At 37.9% G+C, this 23,133-nt stretch overlaps 2 protein-coding genes across 3 annotated transcripts in view; both read right to left on the bottom strand.

The window, feature by feature from the left end:
• On the bottom strand, positions 1 to 12,742 carry bnip1b (BCL2 interacting protein 1b). The gene is made up of 6 exons (XM_079587106.1): positions 12,604 to 12,742; positions 12,356 to 12,448; positions 10,677 to 10,768; positions 10,476 to 10,577; positions 8,994 to 9,112; positions 1 to 1,383 (listed from the first exon to the last, which is right to left on the bottom strand). The coding sequence occupies exons 1-6, from the start codon at positions 12,685 to 12,687 to the stop codon at positions 1,187 to 1,189; spliced, it is 687 nt and encodes a 228-aa protein (XP_079443232.1). The 5' UTR covers positions 12,688 to 12,742; the 3' UTR covers positions 1 to 1,186.
• crebrf (creb3 regulatory factor) overlaps positions 12,642 to 23,133 on the bottom strand; it is a 32,925-nt gene continuing 22,433 nt past the window's right edge. The window contains exons 9-10 of one of the 2 annotated variants that reach the window (XR_013794754.1): positions 22,666 to 22,889; positions 12,642 to 12,774 (exon numbers count right to left, since the gene is read on the bottom strand). Coding sequence is in view for 1 of the 2 variants with exons in the window: in XM_079587102.1 (XP_079443228.1) it covers positions 12,735 to 12,774; positions 22,775 to 22,889 (155 nt within the window). In the remaining variant the exon portion in view is untranslated. The remainder of the gene's footprint in view (positions 12,775 to 22,665; positions 22,890 to 23,133) is intronic. The other variant, XM_079587102.1, reaches the window with a different exon arrangement.

The following is a 23,133-nucleotide window of genomic DNA, read 5'->3' as shown; positions in this document are numbered from 1 at the left end:
GAGACTGTCTTTGGTTCACTGCAGTTTTAAGCCGAAAATACTCAGCATATTAAAAACACCACAGACAACATTAATACAAAAACTTGATTTTCACCACAGGGGGACTTGAGTGAAACAATTCACTCGTTTAAGGTGTGAAAGAGCCTTTACATTTGCCTAAAACAGAACTTTTGTTTGTATGTTTTTTTGTTATTAAAAATTAAACAAGCAGGTGAAAAAAATAACACAAAAGTAACGTAATATTACTTCTCATAAAAAGTGACCTAATTACCGTAGTGACTTTTTTTTAGGGAGTATCGCAATATTGTAATGCAATTACTTTTAAAAATAGCTTTCCTCAACACCGCTGATAGTTCTTTTAAATCCAAATATTATTTCACAATATTAATGGTTTTAATGTATTTTTGATCATATGTACCAATAAGTTGGTGAGCATAAGAGACTTCCTAATTATTTAAAACTTTTGATCTGAATAAGGGACAAAACTACCGTAATTACTTTCTAAATAAAGTAAATCTACTTGGTGAGACAAATCCAGACACACATTACAGTAAAAAAGGAGATACGACACCCTCTAGTGGTTCATCCACTGAAGAACACACAAGACTCTCACACACCGAAACATGTCAACGATGACTAACACCACTCTCTGATCACGGGACAATAATATAGGCACCAAATATAGGCACTCAAATAATACAGGCACTCATATAGTCACCAAAATCAGGTGTTTTCAACAGAATCACACTCATTTAGCAAGCTATTGCTGATGCTGTAAAATATGAAAGATGCCAGACACTATTATGTACATTTTCATTATATTAATATTATATTCAATATGGCATGAACATCTAAGGTTGTTCTGAACTTTATCCACATTGTGTGTCATGGTTATGAAGTAGTTACATAACTAACCTGAACTAATTTCAGTAATTTCATTACTGTACAAACAAATGCAATGATTACTAATTATGCTACTGAATATGATGATGCAATCAGAAAAACTAATGTAGCAAAAAGCATAAGATAGCGCATTAAAGTGCATTCATTTGCTCATCTCGCTTCAGTAATTGCGTCCCTAGAGAATGTACAAGCTTCAGTCGTCACTTAAGTAAGTGTGTTGTTTAGGAAATGTTGGGCCAGTTCGGTTAGCAACATGGACAGTTTTGCGGGTCACGGTCTCCCGCTAGATGAAGGGGAAGAGTCTCTTCTTCAGGATGTAGAGCACAGTCGCCAGGAACAGAGCGAGAGCCAGGAAGATCAGCAGTTTGTCGGTCAGCTCGCGGCGATTATATTTCAGGATAAGTTTTCGGCCCGAATGAATGGTTCCCGTCATGGCCTTAAACTCTTCATTTGTCTCTTGTACGGTCCTCGACGATGTCGCTGGAAAGAGAGCAGATTGAATAAATAAATACATAAAACTTACATTTAAAGGGATAGTTCACTTTGATATTAAATGTTGGTATGTTTTAGCTTACCTGAAGTGCATCCAAGATGTAGGTGTCTTTGTCTCCGCAGTAGTTTCAATTTTGATATGTTTAGGTCAAACCGTTCTTGTCTGTCAGTCATATAATGCAGGTATATAGGCACTGTCTCCAAAAGCATGCAGAGAAAAGTCCAAATTCAAAAATTCCCCATCGTAAGTGCACATTGACGGCCTACGCTCGTGCGAACTCATCCGGGAGTGTTGAGTTTTCACTTATTCCCAATTTGTAAGCCTTCTATCTTGACACACTACTCGCTTCATTGTTCAGGTCAATCAAAGGCATACGTTGAGCCGTACAGCCAATCACACGCGTTTCTGCTGAGTTTAAAAATGCAACGTCCAATCGAAGGCGGTTAGATTAGTTTCCGGGGAAGAAATCCGGTGTAAACAGATCACTTGGACCTGGTTGTGTAAAAGAGATAAAAACGATATAAATACTGTTCGTTTTATCACACAAACCACTTGTTTCGTGTCTTAGGCCATCAATGTGCACTTACCATGGGGAATTGTGTAATGTGGACTTTTCTCTGCATGCTATTCGAGAAATCTCTGCATGCTTTTGGAGACAGTGCCTATAGACCTGCATTATATAGCCCCATTCACACAGCACTTTGAACCCGGCAAATTGCCGGCAAATTGCCGGAACGCCTTCTGTGTGAACGCAAACACGACCCGGGTTTAATGCCGGGATCGATGCCGGGTTGGGGACCTAGTAACATTGCCGTGTTCAGACCCGGAACGCGCGCTGTGTGAACAAAAGCCAGGACAAATGCCGTAAGGGGTGTGTCGTAGTGATGATGCACGAGCCTTCGCAATGACGTAGTTATCGTGCGACTCTGTTACTCTGTTAGAAGAAAGTTTGTGTTCGTCATCGATACAAGAAAGAACGAAAAGATGTCTGCAAACTGGACTGAAGCAGAGACCCGAGAGCTCCTTGCAATCCGCGCCGAAGCTGAGATCGTTCGCCAGCTTTGTGGAACGGTACGTGATGCGTTAGTGTACGACCGAATCCGAAAAAAAATGATCGTCGTCTTTTCGACGCGTACCTTATACGTCACATCATAACGTCACGCGTCTATCCGGGACATACCCGGGTTGTGTGTGAACGCGCTCTCTGATTCCGGCAAATCACTGGCAGTGTGAATGAACCATTTTCAAACGAACCCGGGTCAAATCCCGGGTCACTTTATCCGTGTATTTTCCGGAATCTCTGTGTGAAAGGGGCTTATGACTGACAGACAAGAACGGTTTGACCTAAAAATATCAAAATTGAAACTACTGCGGAGACAAAGACACCTACATCTTGGATGCACTTCAGGTAAGATAAAACATACCAACATTTAATATCAAAGTGAACTATCCCTTTAAGGATGGTGGGAAAGTCATTTGGAGACTTTACAGAATAGCAGATGTAGACAGATGGCGGTTGAGAAGCAATGTCTTCCATGTTTGTAAAGTTTTTATAATCAAATGTAACGATTTACATTTAACTAGAGTAAAATTAATACTTTATAGCCATCTCAAATCTCAAACAGATCAAGCATCACAGATCATTTTACTCAATTATTAACATTTTATCTGCAAGTTTAAAATAAAAGAAAAAATTCCAACTTATTTCACTAAATTAATTATTGGAAAAGTTCGGTATGTACACATTTAATATAATATATATTAAAGCTGTGAAAGGGTTAATCACATCCAAAATAAAAGTTTGTGTTTCCATAATATATGTGTGTGTACTGTGTATAATTATTTTGTATATATAAGTACACACACGTGCTTTATATATTTAAGAAAAATTTGTTATGTATATATAAAATATTTCTATTTATATATAATATAAAAAAATATATGCAGAATATAAATGCAAATATTTCTCAAATATATACATGCACGTGTGTATTTATATATACAAAATAATTATACACAGTACACACACATATATTATGGAAACACAAACATTTATTTTGGATGTGATTAATCGATGCGATTAATCGTTTCACAGCTCTCAATATATAATATATTTATATAATTTCATCTTCACAAAGCCAGAATCATTCACTATAATCTAGTCCTCCTCTGATATAAAGTCCCGTTTTACTTCCTTTAAGAAAATGTCAAAACGTTTGAACACAAAAGCTCCGAAAACATGTATCGTCCCTGAGTCTGTTGTAAAGAACCTGTAATTTCTCATGATGATATTATATTGTGATTTGTGTAATTCTTATATCCACTTGTGATGTCGGTATGGACGCCTTATGTCACAGTTTTCACAGATTGGCGTTTGGTAGTTTACACTGAGGTGATCAGAAACGTGCGCTTTGAAACCACACCGCATAAACGCATATAAAGTCTTCTGTTGAAAACAGCGTCACGTAAACGGCCCCAAAGATTAATGAGATTTCTCAGACTCTTCATTTCTGTAGGTGTAAAACCTTGTTAGTTAGCAATTCATATAAATAAATATTAATAGCAATAAATCACCCACATATGATTATTCGTAAAATGTCTACTCATTTATGCGTGAACTATCCCTTTAAGCGGCACCCCCTTTTTTTAATAGACAGGAAAATGCACATGCCGAACTTAAATGGTTGTAATTCAAGAATGCTTTGGAATATAGATGTAAGATTGGTCTTGTTTTAAAGAAGACATTTGGCAGATGTTTGTGGAAGTGAAATAGATTAAGAAAGTTAAACAGAAAAAAAGTTATAGAGGTTTGAGTTTAGGAAAATGTCCAATGTTAAACATTTAATTATTCATATTTTATATAAATATACATTTTCAAAACCTGGTGGACTCTAAAAATGCAAAAAAAATCAAAGCCAAAAATCTGAACAAGTTGTGTTTCAAATTGTAGGTTGATATCTTAAAAAATCAGCTTTCAGTGAGATTTAGTTTGGGCGCAGTACCACACTTCTCCACTAGTTGACATTACTGCCCATATAAGGGCGCCTCCATTTCCATATGATGTTTGAGAGATCTGAACCATTATTTTTACAATTTTCATACAATTTATGAAGTAGACATCTTATTCAGAAGTAGTATTGGAAGTTTGGCAGATTTTGAAATGAATTCAACCTCTAAGAAACACAAGAAGATCACGTATGTGCATTATAGCTCGCTGCCACATCACTAATGCTGAATCTATTATTTTTAGGTGTTCAAGCACGAAGTGCTGAAAACCTATTGTAATTGTACCGATTTTTATTATTATTATTATTATTATTCTCCTGTAAAACGCATCGTGCAGCCCAAACCGTAAGTGCTAGAGACTTGAAACTTTGCCACAAGGTAGTACAAAAATCGAGGAGAGGTTATCAAATTATGACCCCGATTGGCCCATAGGTGGCGCTATAGCAATCAATTGCGCGAAACTGCTCATAACTCCTAGACCGTATGTCGTAGACTCAAGTGTCTTATATCATTGGAAAGCTGACCACCTGACGTAAAAAATGTATATCTCCGATTTCATTTCCGGTATGCAAATTTTTCCGCCATTTTGAATTTTGTCAAAAATCTACTTTTGCAAACTAGTCCCTGGTTTTTTGCCCGATCGGAACCAAACCAGTGCAGAAATGTTCTCTGGAGTCTGAAGATTAATAATAATCGAAAAAAAGTTGAATTTTCAAATCGGGCTCGCTAGGGGGCGCAAAATGAACGTTGTGGGAGGAGCCTATTTGACTAAAATGCCTATAACTCGAGAAGTAAATGAGATAGCTTCACCAAACTTGGTACACATGTGTAGGAGGTCAATCTGAGGTCACGATAAAAAAAACGCGTCGATTGGCCACATGGTGGCGCTATAACACAGAAAAAACATATAAACACCTGACCGTTTGTCCGATTGACTTAAAATTTGGTATGCAGTGTCTTGGCCCAAGGCCCCATGTATGTATAAAAGGATATTGGCGTATCTCAAAAAACATGGCCGCCATTGGCCAATTAAGTTGAATCACCTATTAGACAAGGTTAACGGAGGCCAATCAGAACGAAACTCGGTGGGCGTGTTCAACTCATGGCCCCAGAGGTCTTTAAGAGTTTTGAAAGAAATCGGACACTAGTTGGCGCTAACTAGTTTTAAGGCTCTGCAATCACGTGGTGTTACAAATATCGTCACAATATGCATATCATTTGATAGATCTCCTCATGGTGAACATATTTGCCTCAAGAACCACTGCTGTCAATCAAACCGTTTATTAAATATTCACGAATATGCTAAAAACCTACTTTTGCGAACTAGTCCCTGGTTTTTCGCCCAATCAGAACCAAACAAGTCTAGGACAATTCTCTGGACTCTCTAGATCAATAATTATTGAAAAAAAGTTGAACTTTTGCATTTGGGTGGCTGTAACAGGGTCATTTTAAAAAATGGGCGTGGCAAATTACACTCAAAAGCCTATAAATCCTAAACAAAAACTCAAAACTTCACAGAAATTGGTAGGCATATGTGTCATAACATGCTGAAGAAGCACGCCGAGTTTCATGGAGATCGGACCATATGTGGCGCTATAACTGTTAAAAAGCTTTGAAAACCATGTATTCCCTATGGTGACTTGCCTGTATTGGCTGTAAATAGTATTTTCCATCTCTGTAATCACGTGGTGTTAAAAACATCCACATAATATGCATATATTTTGATAGATCTCCTCATACTGAACAACTTTGCCTCAAGAACCACTACTGTCAATAAAATTGTTCATTAAATTTTTGCTATTATGTTAAAAAGCTACTTTTGCAAACTAGTCATATTGACATAAGTGGTTTAATACTGCCCCCTTCTGGTCACTTGGTCATACTACTCACTAATATTGTTCTATAATTCATATTTAGACTTTATAAAATCACTATTTTAACATTTACAATCACATTTTGACAAAATTCATCTATTGGAGTATTACTATTGTATCACACTGAGAAATGGGAATTGTTAAAGTGAAACGGAGGCTGCCATTTAGGCCACGCCCCCCGCAGTACAAATTCACTCATAACTCGAAAACGGAAAGTCGTTGCGCGCTCAAATTTTGATGGTAAGGTCCACTCCAGGCTCTTAATCGAAATCTATTGTCGCGGAGCTCAGGAACGCCCCCCCCCCCCCGCGAATGTCGAATTCGCGAGACCTCCAAATTTGAACGGCTGTAACTCCCGAACCAGACCACCCCGATCCTTGTGGAATAGCTTGTTGGAAAGGGCCCGTCCTCACCTAGCATCGATTCGATTTTGGTGCGATTTAGCCCGGGCATTCCCGAGATATAAGCCAAAAAAGGATTGCATTTGAACGGGAATAACTCCCGGCCCCAATCACCCACCAACACCAGGATGGTCTCATTACACAGGGCACCTCGAGCACTATCTAAGCTCCGATTTTCAGATTTTTTCGTCTTCTCGTTCCCGAAATATAAGTGAAAAACCAAATTTCCATTCATTCATTCACTTCAACTGTAAAATGGAGGCTGCAATAACACTGTTGTCCACTAGAGAGCGCAGCAGGATTATATTTGTAATCTTTTTATCAGCTTTCAGCATTGACTAACAAACAAATGCTTAAAGCTATATCTTTGTTATTATGATGGACGTGTAATGTGTGTAAGCATGCATAATGGAGTTAACATGCAAAAACTGGTTTGGTTTAGTGCAAAATACTGGTAAAAATCAAGACTTGAAAAAGCACATGTGAAAAGACTATTAATAAGTAGAATGTCCAGCAGAGGGCAGTAGAAGACCACTTATTGGCTCACTTTCATTTTACATGTATATATTTAGACACTAAAAAATCCCTTATATAACAATTACTATTATAACACAATCATATTTTGTCAGAGTTTATCACTTCATTTGTTCTGATGCTTCACATTATTGCTAGCAACATGGTAAATCATGGTAAATAACGCTAGAAACATGGTAAATCACAGTAAATAGGGTAAATCATGCTAGAATGTGGTGTATCATGGTTAATCATCCTGTAACATGGTAAATCATCCTGTAACATGGTAAATCATCCTGTAACATGGTAAATCATCCTGTAACATGGTAAATCATCCTGTAACATGGTAAATCATCCTGTAACATGGTAAATCATCCTGTAACACAACATGGTAAATCATCCTGTAACATGGTAAATCAAGGTAAACAAAGATAAATCATGGTAAACTATGGTCAATCATGCTAGAATCATATTAAATCATACTAGAATGTGTTCAATTGTTGTAAATCATGCTAGATCAGGGTAAATCATGGTGAATCATACTAGAACTTGGTATATCATGGAAAACTATGGTAAATCATACTGGAACATGGTAAGTCATGGTAAATCATGGTGAATCATACTAGAACATAGTAAATCATTATAAATCATCCTAGAACATGGTAAATCATGGTAAACTATGATAAATCATGGTAAACTATGGTAAATCATGGTAAACTATGGTAAATCATGGTAAACTATGATAAATCATGGTAAACTATGGTAAATCATGGTAAACTATGGTAAATCATGGTAAACTATGATAAATCATGGTAAACTTTGATAAATCATGGTAAACTATGGTAAATCATGCTAAATGTATGGTAAATTGTAAATCATGGTAAATGGACTTTTCTATCTATTATGTCAGTGGTTAAAAGCTTGCTAAATACAACTTAATGTCTTAAATGCTTTAATGTGCTCAAAGGCCTTAAAGGCTTGAACACCGATAAATGCTGCTTGCAGCTTTAATTTTCTTTATATTTAAAACATTTTCAGACCTTTTTTTCTAAAAGAATTGAATGGATGCTATCTTTTGAACTCTTGGCATGAAAACAAACTAAAATGGTTTCTACCATTCTTTCATGATTTTTCATGTTCATCACTGTTCCGGATCTGCCGGCTCCTCCTCTGTTCATTGTGTCTCCCCTACAGGTGAGCGGAGCACAGGTGTGGCGTGTCGCGTGTGATTGCTTCCAGCATCTTTGGCTTTAAAAAAGCTCTCCAGACCGGGTTGAGGAGGTCGCCGCTTCTCCTTCTCTCCCGCACCGTTTTGCTGATTTTGTTTTCCTTTTAGCAATATCTCATATACCCTGATTGCATACGTTTTTCTTTATCCAGACTAACATATATACTGACTTTATTTACTTTACGTTGCTCATTCTTTATCTTTAATAAACATATTTTCTTTAAATCAAATAATCCGCGTGGTCTTCCCTCTCTGTTGCACGGCCCGGCACAGGCCAGGTGTAACAATCACTATTTCAAAATAAAGGTCTGAACTCGCCTTAGGAGTATAAAAATATTCTTGTTGCAAATTGATAAATTACGGCTCCACTGTAATTTATTTAGAAAATCAGTCACCAAATATGTGAACTAGAGATTGTAAGCTTTCAAATGAGATATAGTTTGTCAAGATTAGTTTAGGTTTTGTATAGGATATTACTGTTTTAAATATGTAATGGCTGCCAATGTATGCCAATATAAGGGGTTATTAGATGGACATTTTGATATCATGATGGAGATAGGATTTTTTATTTTTACCCAGACTGCCAATGGTCTCCTCGCTCTGCTGCACCTGCTGTGACATCATACGGCTGATGCTCATCAGACTCTCGGTGATGTCACTGGACGTCTGCACCAAACTCTCTTTAGTGGCCTTCCTGAACACAGAACAACACGGTGGGTTGAGGAAATATGGATTAAAGTGCACTGGCTTTAAGTAAAAATCGAAAATGCTACATACATTTTTTTTTTTTTTTCAGACTTTATTCTAATTCACCTTTGGCTAAGCCCCGCCCCCCTTAGTTACTGTTGCTACGTCCGTCAACTTCATCTGGGCTCTGGTTTGGTATCAACATGGCTTATGCTGTGACGGCTCTTCCTGCTGGAATTTTATCAAACTTTTATAAAGCAGCAAATAAAGTGTCCGATAGAAGTAGGCAAAAGGGGCTGCAGTGTGCGTTCGAAGGCTATATTCAAGACATACCGGTGAAACGCAAGCATCAACAAGATCCAAATAGAGGCAAAAGCATAACGGTCACAGTCAAAAAATGAACCACCGCATATCCTAATGGAGACGGAGGCTGGGACTCACAATATCAAGAGCAACACTGTTCATGCAAAGCTGGGTAGGTCTCTATTCACTTCTATAATCGTTATTACAAAGCAAACGGACTACGCGAGTATAAAGTTGTATTTATTAGCAGCGTGTGCTAGCGTATCAACAATTAGGGCAGAGAACCGAAATCATAACCTAAACCAGCATAAAACTGTCTAACTAGTATAACTTCACAGTAAGGTTAAAAGCTAAATGTATCTTAGAGCACAAAAGTGTGCTTGTTGATCCTTGAGGGGTTTCGCTGACTGAGGACGTCCACACAGTTTAATCCAAAGACGACACTTCAATAATAATAATTCGTTACATTTATATAGCGCTTTATCTGAGACCTCAAAGCGCTTTACATAGAAGGGGGGAATCTCCTCAACCACCACCAATGTGCAGCATCCACTTGGATGATGCGACGGCAGCCATATTGCGCCAGAACGCCCAGCACACACCAGCTTACTGGTGGAGAGGAGACAGAGATGAAGCCAATCAGTATATGGGGATGATTAGGAGGCCATGATGGACAGAGGCCAAGGGGCAAATTTGGCCAGGATGCCGGGGTTACACCCCTACTCTTTCTCGAAGGACATCCTGGGATTTTTACTGACCACAGAGAGTCAGGACCTCGGTTTAACGTCTCATCCGAAGGACGGATGAAAAAACGTTTGAAAAAACGGACACCCCCCTCCAACCTCTCTGGGAAACGCGTATCTGTGTTACAAACGCCCCAGGCACAACGCTTAACCATATTTTTGCCATAAAATATGAGACGCCTGCGTTGAAGTCAATGGAGCGCTGTGAAAAAGTGTCGGACCTCTGTGGGAGCTCGTTCTTGGCTGCGCTGTGATTGGTCAATCTACATTCTAGGGCGTGGCTTAGCCAAAGGCGAATTGGCTGAAAATATCGGCATGATTTACCTTTGTCTCACAGAGTCGGCTCCTTGAAGCAGTTCGTCCTTCTCCAGATTATCAATGGCCATCTTACAGGCCAGGTTTGCTTTCCTCCAGGCCATCTGGTTACTGACACATGATGAGAGGAGGGATAATGCTGAGATTCAATCCGACATTCAATACATAATCAGAAAAAACGATTGGAGAATAAACAAATGTTTGTCTAACCTTAACATCTGCTTGCGATGGCTTTGCGTTTCACTCAAGATAGCTTGCTTATCAGTCTCCCGGTCTTCTTCTTTTGCCATCTGTTCCATGTCCTATCAAAAAAGTTGTGTTTTGCTAAAGTCAGCTATGCTAACAAATTCAATATTGCTCAGATTTTTTTTTTAAATGGAACAGTTTATTTAACTTTAACTAAAGTTTCCCTCCTCATCCTTCCGTCTTCTTTTCTCTCGCCTCATCTCTCTTTACTCCGGTGGACGCCTCAGTTTAAAATGATGCTTTTCTATTTAAATATATTTTATAATGTAATTTATTCCTGTGATCAAAGCTGAATTTTCAGCATCATTACTCCAGGCTTCAGTGTCACATGATCCTTCAGAAATCATTATAATGATGATTTATTATCAATTTTGGACACAGTTGTGCTGCTTAATATTATTTTGGAACCTGTGATAATTTTTCAGGATTCCTTGATGAATAAAAATGTTTTGTTCTTTTAAAAAGAACAGCATTTATTTAAAATATAAATCTTTTGTAACAATATACACTACCATTCAAAAGTTTGGGGGCAGCAAATTTTTCATATTCTTTTTTTTTTTTTTGGAAAGAATTTAATACATTTAATCAGCAAGGATGAGAGTTAAAAAGGGAACTAAACGGTTATCCGGACCACACGTGTGTCTTTTAGTCCCGTATAGTCCGTATAGTCATCCCTGATTGGTCTTAACCCCAGTGACGGGTAGGTTTAGGGGCGGGGTTAGGGGTAGGCCATCGTATGATTGGTCTTAACCCCAGTGACGGGTAGGTTTAGGGGCGGGGTTAGAGGTAGGCCATCGTGTGGTCCGGATAACCGTATAGTACCTTAAACAGTGATAGTAAATATGTATATTGTTAGAAAATATTTCTATTTTGGGTTGTGATTCAATGAATCCTGAAAAAAAAGTATCACAGGATTAAACTGTTTCCAACATTGATAATAACTGAATATCAAATCATCATTAGAATGATTTCTGAAGGATAATGCGACACTGAAGACTGGAGCAATGAATCATTTCTGATCACAGAAATAAATTATATTTTAAAGTACATTCAAATAGAAAACCAATATTTTAAATTGTTATAATATTTCACAATATTACATTTTCTTTCAGTTTTTTTGGAGTCATAATAAATCCAGCCTTGGTGAGCAGAAGAGACTTCTTTCAAAAACATTAAAACATTAATGTTTCCAAACGTTTGACTGGTCCAAATATAATTATTATACCATTGCGATGGATATTATCCAGCTGTCCATCACAAAAATATTACCATAATAACAATAGTTTCAGCCATAACAGTAACAATAAACCCACAGTAACTTGGCATTATCCACCGTCATTAAAAAATGAAATAAATGCAGATATACAAAAACAATACAGGTTTTTGTATATCTGCATTTATTTTATTTTTTTATTATGGTAATGTTTTTGTGATGGACAGCTGGATAATAATATTTTAATAGATAGATACATAAAAAAAAGGTCATTATTTCAATAAATAAATAAAACTAACAGAAAGACGAAAGTAACGTTGATTCTGGAAGCTGCTTGTATGTTGAATTAGTTCCTATATCATCATTATTATCGTCGTTTGGCCCTCAGTTGCCCTGGCATGTGAATCTTACTGGTTGAATATAACGTTACCTGAATCCTCAGTCTTAACTGATTGAACTTTTCCTTGACAGTGGAGTTGAGATCCAGCAGCACCGCCTGTGGCCCACAGCACTCTCTTATATCCTGACACGAGAAAACAAACAATTCACTGTTTCCATTCATGCTGATTGACAAAGCCATGACACTTATGGCCACATCTTTGCATTTACACTTAGTTTGTCGGACGAACTTGACAGCAAAATCCGGGCTGATATGATAATAGGAAGAATGAAGTCTACCTGAACAAGAGCTTTTATTTCCAGATCGTATTTTACAATCTCTTGTCCACATATTCGGACGTGTACATCAGAAGCGGACGCCATCTTTGTTGTTATACGGTACGTCAGAAGGTCCAGGCGTTAACGCATTTTCATAACGCCTTTTTTCTTGATGCGCCCTGCAAAACTGTCCTGGGAACAGAGAGGAATGCGGTGCATACATGATACTTTATAATACGATTTCCTAAAAGAACTACCTTGTGTATTTATATAGGGTTTAATACATGAGATTTTTTTTTTAAGTGACAGTAAAACGATCTTTTTTTTTTCATATGCTGCTCTTTTCTACTCTACTGGAGTAATGGCTCACAAGAACACAATAATACATTGCATTTTAAGATAGAATACCATAATACTGTGCCAAATGTAGCCTAATGTATATTATTTATTTAAAATGAGCTAGTTAGGATTGTTTTGTACAGTTCTTAACATTCAAACATACTGTGAAAGATAAACCAAACCCCACATAACTTCTGACAGAAGAGCAGGGGAAAGTTTGTGGTTTCGTTTTGACTGAGAAATGCATGACTGTTGCCAGGAGTGACAGGCATCCAAGAACAGAGTGAGGAAGAGAGAAAGAATTGGAGGAAGAGAAGAAAGGAAGAACAGAATGAGGCAGTTGGGTCTTGGGACAGTCATAATGCTGTCAACATGACATTTATCAAGAAAGAATAAATCTACAGCTTGCACAATTTAAATGTATGTGACTGAGTTAAGAAATATATTGTGGTTTAGAGAAAATGCTTAGCATTTATTAAATGGATAGTTCGCCAATTTTCAAATTTCTGTCAGTAATTACTCACTCTCATGTCGTTCCAAACCCATAAAACTTTCGTTCATCTTCTGAACACAAATGAAGATATTTTAGATGAGACCTGAGAGACTTCTGTCCCTTCGTAGACAGCTACGCAACTACCACTTTGATGTTTCAAAAAGTTCATACAGAAATCATAAAACTAATCGATATGCATTTTCTGAAGAGACTCGATAGCGTTATATTATGAACAGATTTAATTTAGGCTTTTATTCACATAAACATTGATGAGCGCACACATCAGTAACGCAAAAGCTTGGGTAAATGGAAGCTCCAGCATGTTCTCTTGATGTGCGAGAACCAATGAGATTCATTCGTGTGTTACGCATCACATTTGAGCTTCTGCAAGAACCAATGAGATTCGTTCTCGTGTTACGCATCACATTTGAGCTTCTGCAAGAACCAATGAGGTTCATTCTCGTGTTACGCATCACATTTGAGCTTCTGCAAGAACCAATGAGATCCGTTCTCGTGTTACGCATCACATTTGAGCTTCTGCAAGAACCAATGAGATTCGTTCTCGTGTTACGCATCACATTTGAGCTTCTGCAAGAACCAATGAGGTTCATTCTCGTGTTACGCATCACATTTGAGCTTCTGCAAGAACCAATGAGATTCGTTCTCGTGTTACGCATCACATTTGAGCTTCTGCAAGAACCAATGAGATTCGTTCTCGTGTTACGCATCACATTTGAGCTTCTGCAAGAACCAATGAGATTCGTTCTCGTGTTACGCATCACATTTGAGCTTCTGCAAGAACCAATGAGATTCGTTCTCGTGTTACGCATCACATTTGAGCTTCTGCAAGAACCAATGAGGTTCATTCCTTTGTTACGCATCACATTTGTGCTTCTGCATGAACCAATGAGGTTCATTCTCATGTTACGCATCACATTTGAGCTTCTGCAAGAACCAATGAGGTTCATTCTTGTGTTACGCATCACATTTGAGCTTCTGCAAGAACCAATGAGATTCGTTCTCGTGTTACGCATCACATTTGAGCTTCTGCAAGAACCAATGAGATTCGTTCTCGTGTTACGCATCACATTTGAGCTTCTGCAAGAACCAATGAGGTTCATTCTTGTGTTACGCATCACATTTGAGCTTCTGCAAGAACCAATGAGATTCGTTCTCGTGTTACGCATCACATTTGAGCTTCTGCAAGAACCAATGAGATTCGTTCTCGTGTTACGCATCACATTTGAGCTTCTGCAAGAACCAATGAGGTTCATTCTTGTGTTACGCATCACATTTGAGCTTCTGCAAGAACCAATGAGATTCGTTCTCGTGTTACGCATCACATTTGAGCTTCTGCAAGAACCAATGAGATTCGTTCTCATGTTACACATCACATTTGAGCTTCTGCAAGAACCAATGAGGTTCATTCTTGTGTTACGCATCACATTTGAGCTTCTGCAAGAACCAATGAGGTTCATTCTCGTGTTACGCATCACGTTTGAGCTTCTGCAAGAACCAATGAGATTCGTTCTCGTGTTACGCATCACGTTTGAGCTTCTGCAAGAGGTTTGTCCTTGTGCATTAAGCAGGTTCGGTTGAACTTCTGTTTATGTTTGCTGATCAATGTTTAATTCAATCTGTTCATCATATAAAGAGATCGATTCCCTTCAGAAAATTTGGACTAAACCTCTCAATTCTTATGGATTAGTTTTACCATGTCTTTATGAACTTTTTGAAGCGTCAAAGTGGTAGTTGCGTCCATGGAGGGACAGAAAGCTCTCAGATTTCATCAAAAATATCTTCACTTGTGTTCTGAAGATGGACGAAAGTCTTGGGGGTTTGGAACGACATGAGGGCGAGTAAATAATCAGAATCAGAATAAAACAGAAATGTAATTTTTGGGTGAACTATCCCTTCAAGGTAATGCAGTAAAAACACACGACAGATGAAGTGCTGCAGTTTCTAATGTTTATTTTGATAGTAAAATCAGTAATATAATTAGACTATCATGGTTACAAGCAGAAATGTGGTACCAACTCCGGGCTGATACAATGCAGTGACAATTAAGGATAATACAAAAAAAATTTAATCAAATAATAAGAGGCACAATAACACAAACAGACACATTTATGAAGATCAATCACAACTGCTTATAAGCCTACTTCACATCTGTACACTAACAAGGCTCGATAAACCAAGCTGTTCTCCAACTAGTTGTGCCGAAAAAAACAAAGAAACAAAAGTGAAAGAAAAAGTCAAAACCCAGCACAACACTGAAACATAAATAGAACAACTGTCAAGATATTGAATTTGAACAGGCATATATGTGAACTACAAATATAGACATTGCTAATAGGATCAAGTAACTGTTAGTTTCAGTAGGATACACTTCTGCAAAGTTTTGCTTAAGAATATCACCAAGAGATCTATGACAGAGCACTTAGCAATGAAATACAGCCTTCCTACTATGACTGGATCAAACAAACAAACAAAAACTAAAACAAAAAAACAAAAAACAATAAAAAAAACAAAAAGAGAGAGAGATTTTACACTTGGGGAGTACACACACAATACTAGCTACTTAAAGATCCCATGCTAAATTATCAAGTAGAATACCATACAACATTAGAAGCACAAGTTCACGTATTGTGTATTTTTTTCTTCTTCGTTTTTCGTTCTTTTTCAAAGACCTGACACTTCATGCCAGTCGTTGTTAAATTGAATGTTGTATGGATTTTCAGAACTAAAGAAACGAAAGGAATCGAAATAAAAAGCTTTCGGTGGCCCAGGCTAAGTTTACCGCAAACCCGCTTCCAATGTTGAAGGTCAATTTAGTACTTCGATGCAAATTTGGCAAAGGTTCGGAAGGGAATGTAAATCACTGCAGCTTAATTGTGTAGAAAAGTATGCGATCAGACAGGTGCGAGCATTCGTCCTCGACCTTTTTGGTAACGTTGGTTTTAGAGTCCATTAGTGATCCGAGTGATCCGGGCCAAACAGTCCAGGTGACCCTACTAGCTCTCCATATCTTCCTCAACAAACAGAAACAAACAAACAAACAAACAAACAGACAATCAAAATTAGCTATCACCGCTACATTATCGCGGCCCTTTTCCCGCTCGACCACTGGTTCGGTCCAAGTCCAATATGAGCGCCCGGTATGGGGTCAGGTCTTGGCACAGCTGTTGCAGTGGCGTGAGCAGATGTCGTAAGAGCAACTTTATTTCGGAACGGTTTCTAGCGTAAGATCGGGGGAGGGAGAAGAGTTCACGGACCTGACCACACATGCCAAGTCATAGCTCCGAGGGTGTTCAAGTACACATTTTGAAATTCAGCACCATGGGTGGCGAGACAGGACCTCTACCCAATGTCCACGTTTCTTTGAACCCAATAAAACGAAGAGCTTCTTTCCCCCTTTTGCCGTGAAGGGAGCCATGCAGCAGAAACCACCAGAAGAAGACTCAACTTTTCTCTGAGGGAGTGACTGAGTGCAAGGAAAGCGTCCAAACCACACGAAAGATATCCACCGAGACTTCCCGCCCTCCACAGGTCTTTGACTTCCACCACTGGTCGATCTAGGCCGAGCGATGCGCACCTCTGCTTGTGTCGTCTTTGCGTTTGAGGAAAACCTTGATTCTGTTCAATGGAGAACAACTGCTGAAGGCCATTTCTGTTGGTTAGTGAATGACTCTGCTCCAGGTCATGGTCGGCAATCTGAGGAACAGAAGATCCAGAAGAATCGGGAGGCACAATAATCTTGAGCATTGGTGAGGGGACACAATAATAAGGTTGTACATTGTCTTTGCAAAGCTTCTTCCACTCCGAGGGCTTCCCACTACGCACGTCGAACATATAAAAGTTACAATGTATCATGTACGAATGGATTAACCTACTTCTACCAAATCAAGACGAGGTCAAAACAAAGGCAGAGACAATTGAAACTTGCACCAGAATCTAAACAGAAGACATCTCACATGGTTTATATATATATATATATATATATATATCGATGATATAAACATTTACAAAAACAAAACAAAACAAAACAATGAGTCTATGATTGCAGCACTCTTTGGATAGTCTCTCAACCAAAACATACGGGACAAAGTCTTTACGCTTAATCATATTGGACTCCACTGAAGGAAGACTACATTCATCTTTCAATGAAAACTGTAAGAGGGCAAAGCAGCAACAGTTCTCATCTGAAGCAAGCTCACTGCTAGATGCAGCAGGAAAACAAACAAAAGAGGAAAAAAAAAGAGAGAGAATTTCAGAGGAATCTTGTGATTTAATTCTTGGCATAATGGGCAAAAATCTCATTTTCGTAAAAAAAAGTCAATAGATCAAGTTTGGGTTTTCATGTCTGAATAAGGCACCTGATTTTGCAGGCAACATTTCAAAAATAACATTGTAAATTCTGTAAAACCAAGTGCAATGCGGGTCTTTTTTCAGCTCGCGAGCTGAGTGTGAAGGAGGTGATTTACATCAAAGTGTCAGAGTTTCTTTTCCCATTTGTGCTCATTGGTTAGAACAAAGACTGTCTGTCGCAAAAAAGCTCCATGAATATCAATTTAGCAAGGTTAGCATGCGCAAACAAACATACCCATGGTTTCAAATATCATATGTAAAGGGATCATACAGAATTGTGAATGGAACATTTACGAGCAGCCGGAGTCATGATATGTAGGAATGCATGCTCGAGTTCTGCTGCTAAACCTTCAAGCGCTATTATGCTAGCCTGAAGGTCATTCTACTATAGAAGAACACTCAAGTTGAAACGAGAACACAAGATACAGAGTAACAAAATGCACAGAATGGTAAAAACGATTCATCAAGGTCCATTAAACAACAGCACAAAAGGAAAGCAAAAAATAAAAAGCAAAACAAAACTACAACATTCAATAGGTTAAATACATTGGAAAGAGCATGTTTATTTAGCAACAATAAGACAGGCCGCCTTCCGTGAAATGCTAGTTCTCAGCTTAGTCACCATGTTGTTTACCATCGACAACTAATTTTACAATACCCATGAATCAGATACAATTGTTAAAAAAAATACAAGTGCTGTAAACGAAAGCATCATCCTGTCTTTCTACAGAGGAAAACCTGCATAGTGCACCAATAGGAGTAATCTTTCTTATATATAGCGAACACATCTACACAAACCATCGAAAAGGAAAGGTGTAGACGCTTGTTTGAATGCTCTTGAGTATATACTGTAGCCATTTTAGAAGAATCCAATGTGAATTACCCAAATGCGTTTGATGAATCCGCGGTATAAAGATAGTGGCGTAAGATCCATCTCGCGATAAATAATTGTTTATCATATAAAACTCATTGCTCGTAGCTTGAATGTAACAGGGAATGATTCACTATACAATTTTACAACGTGATTTAGCAGCTTTGCGTCCAAAATTATTGAATCATCAACAATATGCAGACAATGAAAACAATCAATCAATCAATCAATCAAATTGAAAATAGCTAGCTTACTCTTTTTTTTATTTTTTACTTTTTTAGGATACATTAGAATATCACGGTGCGGTCGATTTCTAATAAAATTACGCAAAAAATACACGCAAAATAAAGCAAACCACGCAAGTCGTTCAGAAACAGAAAGCTACATTATTTCCCTTTAAAAAAAAAAAAAAGAATATGATGCTAAATGTCCGAATATGCAAGAAACATATTAAACTGCGAAATATATTAAATGCTGTATAAACAGTGAATTATTTGGACTTTTTGTGAAGTGTTTTTTTTTATTTTGTTTAAATGTATGCAATGCATATATGTGTTTTTGAAGGCAGAAGTAATTTCCCCAAGATTATAAAATAAACAATTAGTTCATATGAATGTTAATCACGCTATGAAACAAAACAAACACACATATACAAATGTGTGCGTGTATATGTGTATGTGTTCCTTAAATATCTTTCTTTATATAAAAAGCTTATCAGCAAAAAAAAAAAAAAAAACAAAGAAAGAAAGAAAGAAATATAAAATACTGGCTTTAAATAGCAACCTTTTCCTGTTTGAATGCCACAGAGTCCCCTGGTTGAAACACTAAACGGCACAGCTCACAACATCACGCTGAATGCGAGAGCTTGCGACAGCAAAACTACAATAACCACCAGACGCTCTCCAGGCCGTCTACAGAAGAAGGACAACATGCATGTCCGTCTCCGTTTGCTCAGTCACTTATTTTACAGGACAATCGTTATCATTTAGAGCTAATGACTTGGCACAAGAAAGGCCAGTCTTATTCGCCATAACAAATGGCTTTTGAGAATAGATGGGTTCTTAAAGAAAAAGTAAAAAAAATATATACTAAAACAAAATAAAGACTAGTCCAATTGATTCCACATGGCAAATGGAACTGCCTTACAGTACAGCGATATTTATTTATATATATATATATAATTTTTTTCTGAGCTCCTTTCTCAGATTTCCCTCCTCAGTACGTAAAAAAATTACTTAAAAAAAAAAAGAAATCAATGACCACAATACCTATCTCTGGCCAGAGAGAATGTGTCAACACTGTACATCGACCTGAAGAAAAATTCAAAGCAGAATTTGTATTTTTCCATAGGAAATGTCTACCGAAGGCAAATGAAGATTGTGACGTCAGAGACCTCACTACTCAATGAGACGCATACCGATGTCCGTCTCCGCTCGAGACCTCTCTGTCACACTGCTCTGGTCAAGATGGCAAAAGTCAAGTACGCACCGCAGCATTCAAACGAGGTCGGTTTTTAGCAGCAAATGGGGAGGGGGAAAGCTTTTTTTGTTTGTTTTTTGTCTTGTTTTCTTTTTTCTTTTTGTCTAGACAAAGTGCTTTTGCTTTCTTACATGTAATATAGAACTTATTATACATTTATAGATTTATAGATATATAATATAATATATATATTCCACATTTAGATTAAATCTAAATTCCTTTCTATGTACAAAAAAAAAACAAAGGAAAAAAAACAAAACAAGTTACAACACATCATGGACGGTATATAGAATCTTTACTATGCTACCAAAAGTAAATACAGAAAAATAGCTTTACAAAACTCTTTCTACCAGTTTAGATTTTAAAGGAAAAAATATTCTCCCTTTTTTGATCAAAATGATATTTGAGCAACAACCTTCTCCGCAAGCTTCAGCATAAAGTCACTTTTAAAAGGCCTTTGGATGAGATTTTTTTTTTTTTTAATTTGCAGCAGCTTGAGATCACGGTGGCAGGGAATTTCCCACTTCAATTAAAGTCATTCTCATTTATTCCACGTAAACTGTCATGGGTTACTTTACTTTTTTTTTTCTTTGATAGTGGGGTTCAAAATAACCTGGACTTTTTATCATGAGAATCAGCCGGAAAAAGTACATCCAAGTAATTGATTGTGTTAAATACGGGATCATCTGTTTGTCCTTAGCAAGATAAGTGCTTTCAAAAACATTTCAGAATGTGGGCAGCGAGGAGAATAAAGATCAAGGCAATCTCTACAAAAATAATTTCTCTTTCAATATTTCAACAATAAGAGTAAGAAGACACAAGCTTAGAAATGTTTCATGCTGAGTAACTCATCAGTTCAGAAGGAGGCATCTTAATATTGATTAATGCGTATACAAACTATAAACAAGACAAGAACTTTTGAGTATTATTTTTGTGTGTGCTGTGCACTCTTCTCTACAACTATAGGAAGAATCATAAACCTTTGAGGTTTCGTGATCCTGTCTTCCTACGGGCACAATAGAAACATCTCGATTCACTTCATAGCTCATCTTTTAAATACGCAACAAAACTTCGTGGAGGGAAACCGAACATTTCAAAGAAATATATTTGAGAACAAAAAAAGAACAGTACAAAATTGTACAAAACGAGGATGCAAATGAACGCTTCTTTCTGCAGAGAATTGGACCCAAGCAAATTTCACAGTTCATTAGAAATCCCTGACCCTACCATTTTTCCTACATTCAATACGGTGTCAGGTAAGCTGTGCAAAACCTTACTTAGACTGGCTAGTTGCCATTTTAAGTTGCATGTGTCTTTGGTACAAAAAACAAAACAATCAAAATATAGTGTGCAAACATCATTTTTGTATTTTATATGTGAATATTTCTTATATAGTACGACACCGCCCACCCCCCGTCCCCTCTTAAACGAAGTACCGAAAAAAGACATTTGCCAGAGCCATCTTTTGATACAAAGCACAGACTCTGTGGCATATATATATTTTCCATGTTCCTATGTACATTCAGAGTATCTTTAAAGAGCTGAATTACATTACAAACCTCGCCTCGACTACTTGCTTTCTGCAAAATGGTCCATTTGCGCTCTCTATCGAGTTTTATTTTTCCTCAACTCCGCGATTACAAGGCACAATGAATCTTACTTCTATATAAAGTACAAATATAAACAAAACCCAATCTGGGAATCAACTTTTGAAGCCCCTTTCGCTGAGAATTCGCAAAACAACATCACGGGTGGTTTGACGCGAGGGCACTTCAACCAAAGTGTAGAAAGGAAAAGGTTTCACCAGTGGGTAATAATCATCCCGCCTATTTACAATAAGGGGTTTATAACTGACCATCTTCTCAAGTCAAGGAAAGAAGAAGAAAAAAAAAAAACACACACTCTTTCTCTTTCTCTCCAACCTGAGACGATCGCAAACGTGCGGAAGTGGGCGTCTGAGGCCCGCTTCCTCACCTCCGACTCTTTTGACGCATCCCTATCCTACATATATACACCGAACTTCAGTAACGTTGCACTACTCTTTGTCGAACGTCAGTTTTTGCCTTCTTCCCTCGGCAATGTTGCAGTTGGTGTGTAAAGGTGTATCTCGAAGGTGAAATCGCACATGCCGTGTTCGAAAGCTCTACATTTACACCTTTTTTTCCGACCGCTAAATCAAAGGAGCTAATGCCTTCGTAGTTTCTCTGCAGAGCGCGCCTCCGCTTCCCAAAACTCTTTATGGGCATTTGACAGATTTAGCTGGATGCAAGAGGAAAATGGCTACAGCAAAGACTGGTGCTAATTTAGCTTTTTTTCTCTCTTTTTCTCGATTGTAGGAGGTATCTCATACATTGGCTTTTAATATTTGCAACATGGCGGCCTGTTGATTGATACCAGCCACATGCACACATGGTAGGAAACAGACTACTGAGTGCAAAGTTTAACTACTATAGTTTCATTTCCATTGGTGTGCAAGTGGTGAATATATACATACGTTTGCACAGACAGGCGGGTACCGTATGCATGTATTCACTTTAAATGTGAGGGTGCGTCTCCAAGTGAAATGGACATGCAGAGTGTTGGGCCGATACAGTGTGGGACAAGAATGGCGCGGATGGCTTCATGTGTGCTCCGAGGTTTACACTTTCGATGTGGGCACACGCAAGCCCACCAGCCCTCCGGTGGGATCTCCTTTCCCAGTGTTCTCCAGGATCTGATTCACGAAGTCTGAAGTCTGGCCGGCCACTGGTGGCTTCACTGCATGAACAAAGAAAAGCTATTACTTTTTTTTTTTTTTTTTTTTCAATAAGAGTTTGTAAAACATATGATCTAATATTGAACAGTTTCATTGAGACGAGGGCACAGAAAAGACACTAATATTGCCACCTTAGTGATGAGTCTACGTTTTCAAACCAGGAATTAAAGTTGCGGTCACATTTACCGTTGTTCAGCAAATTTTCATGGGTGAAATCCAGCCATTTCAATAGGAATCCACGTGAAA

This window comes from Phoxinus phoxinus (genome assembly GCF_949152265.1).
Source record: "Phoxinus phoxinus genome assembly, chromosome: 17".
NCBI classification, from domain to species: domain Eukaryota; kingdom Metazoa; phylum Chordata; class Actinopteri; order Cypriniformes; family Leuciscidae; genus Phoxinus; species Phoxinus phoxinus.
The sequence above is the reverse complement of the archived record's forward strand: the minus strand, read 5'-3'. Positions and strand labels throughout refer to the sequence as shown.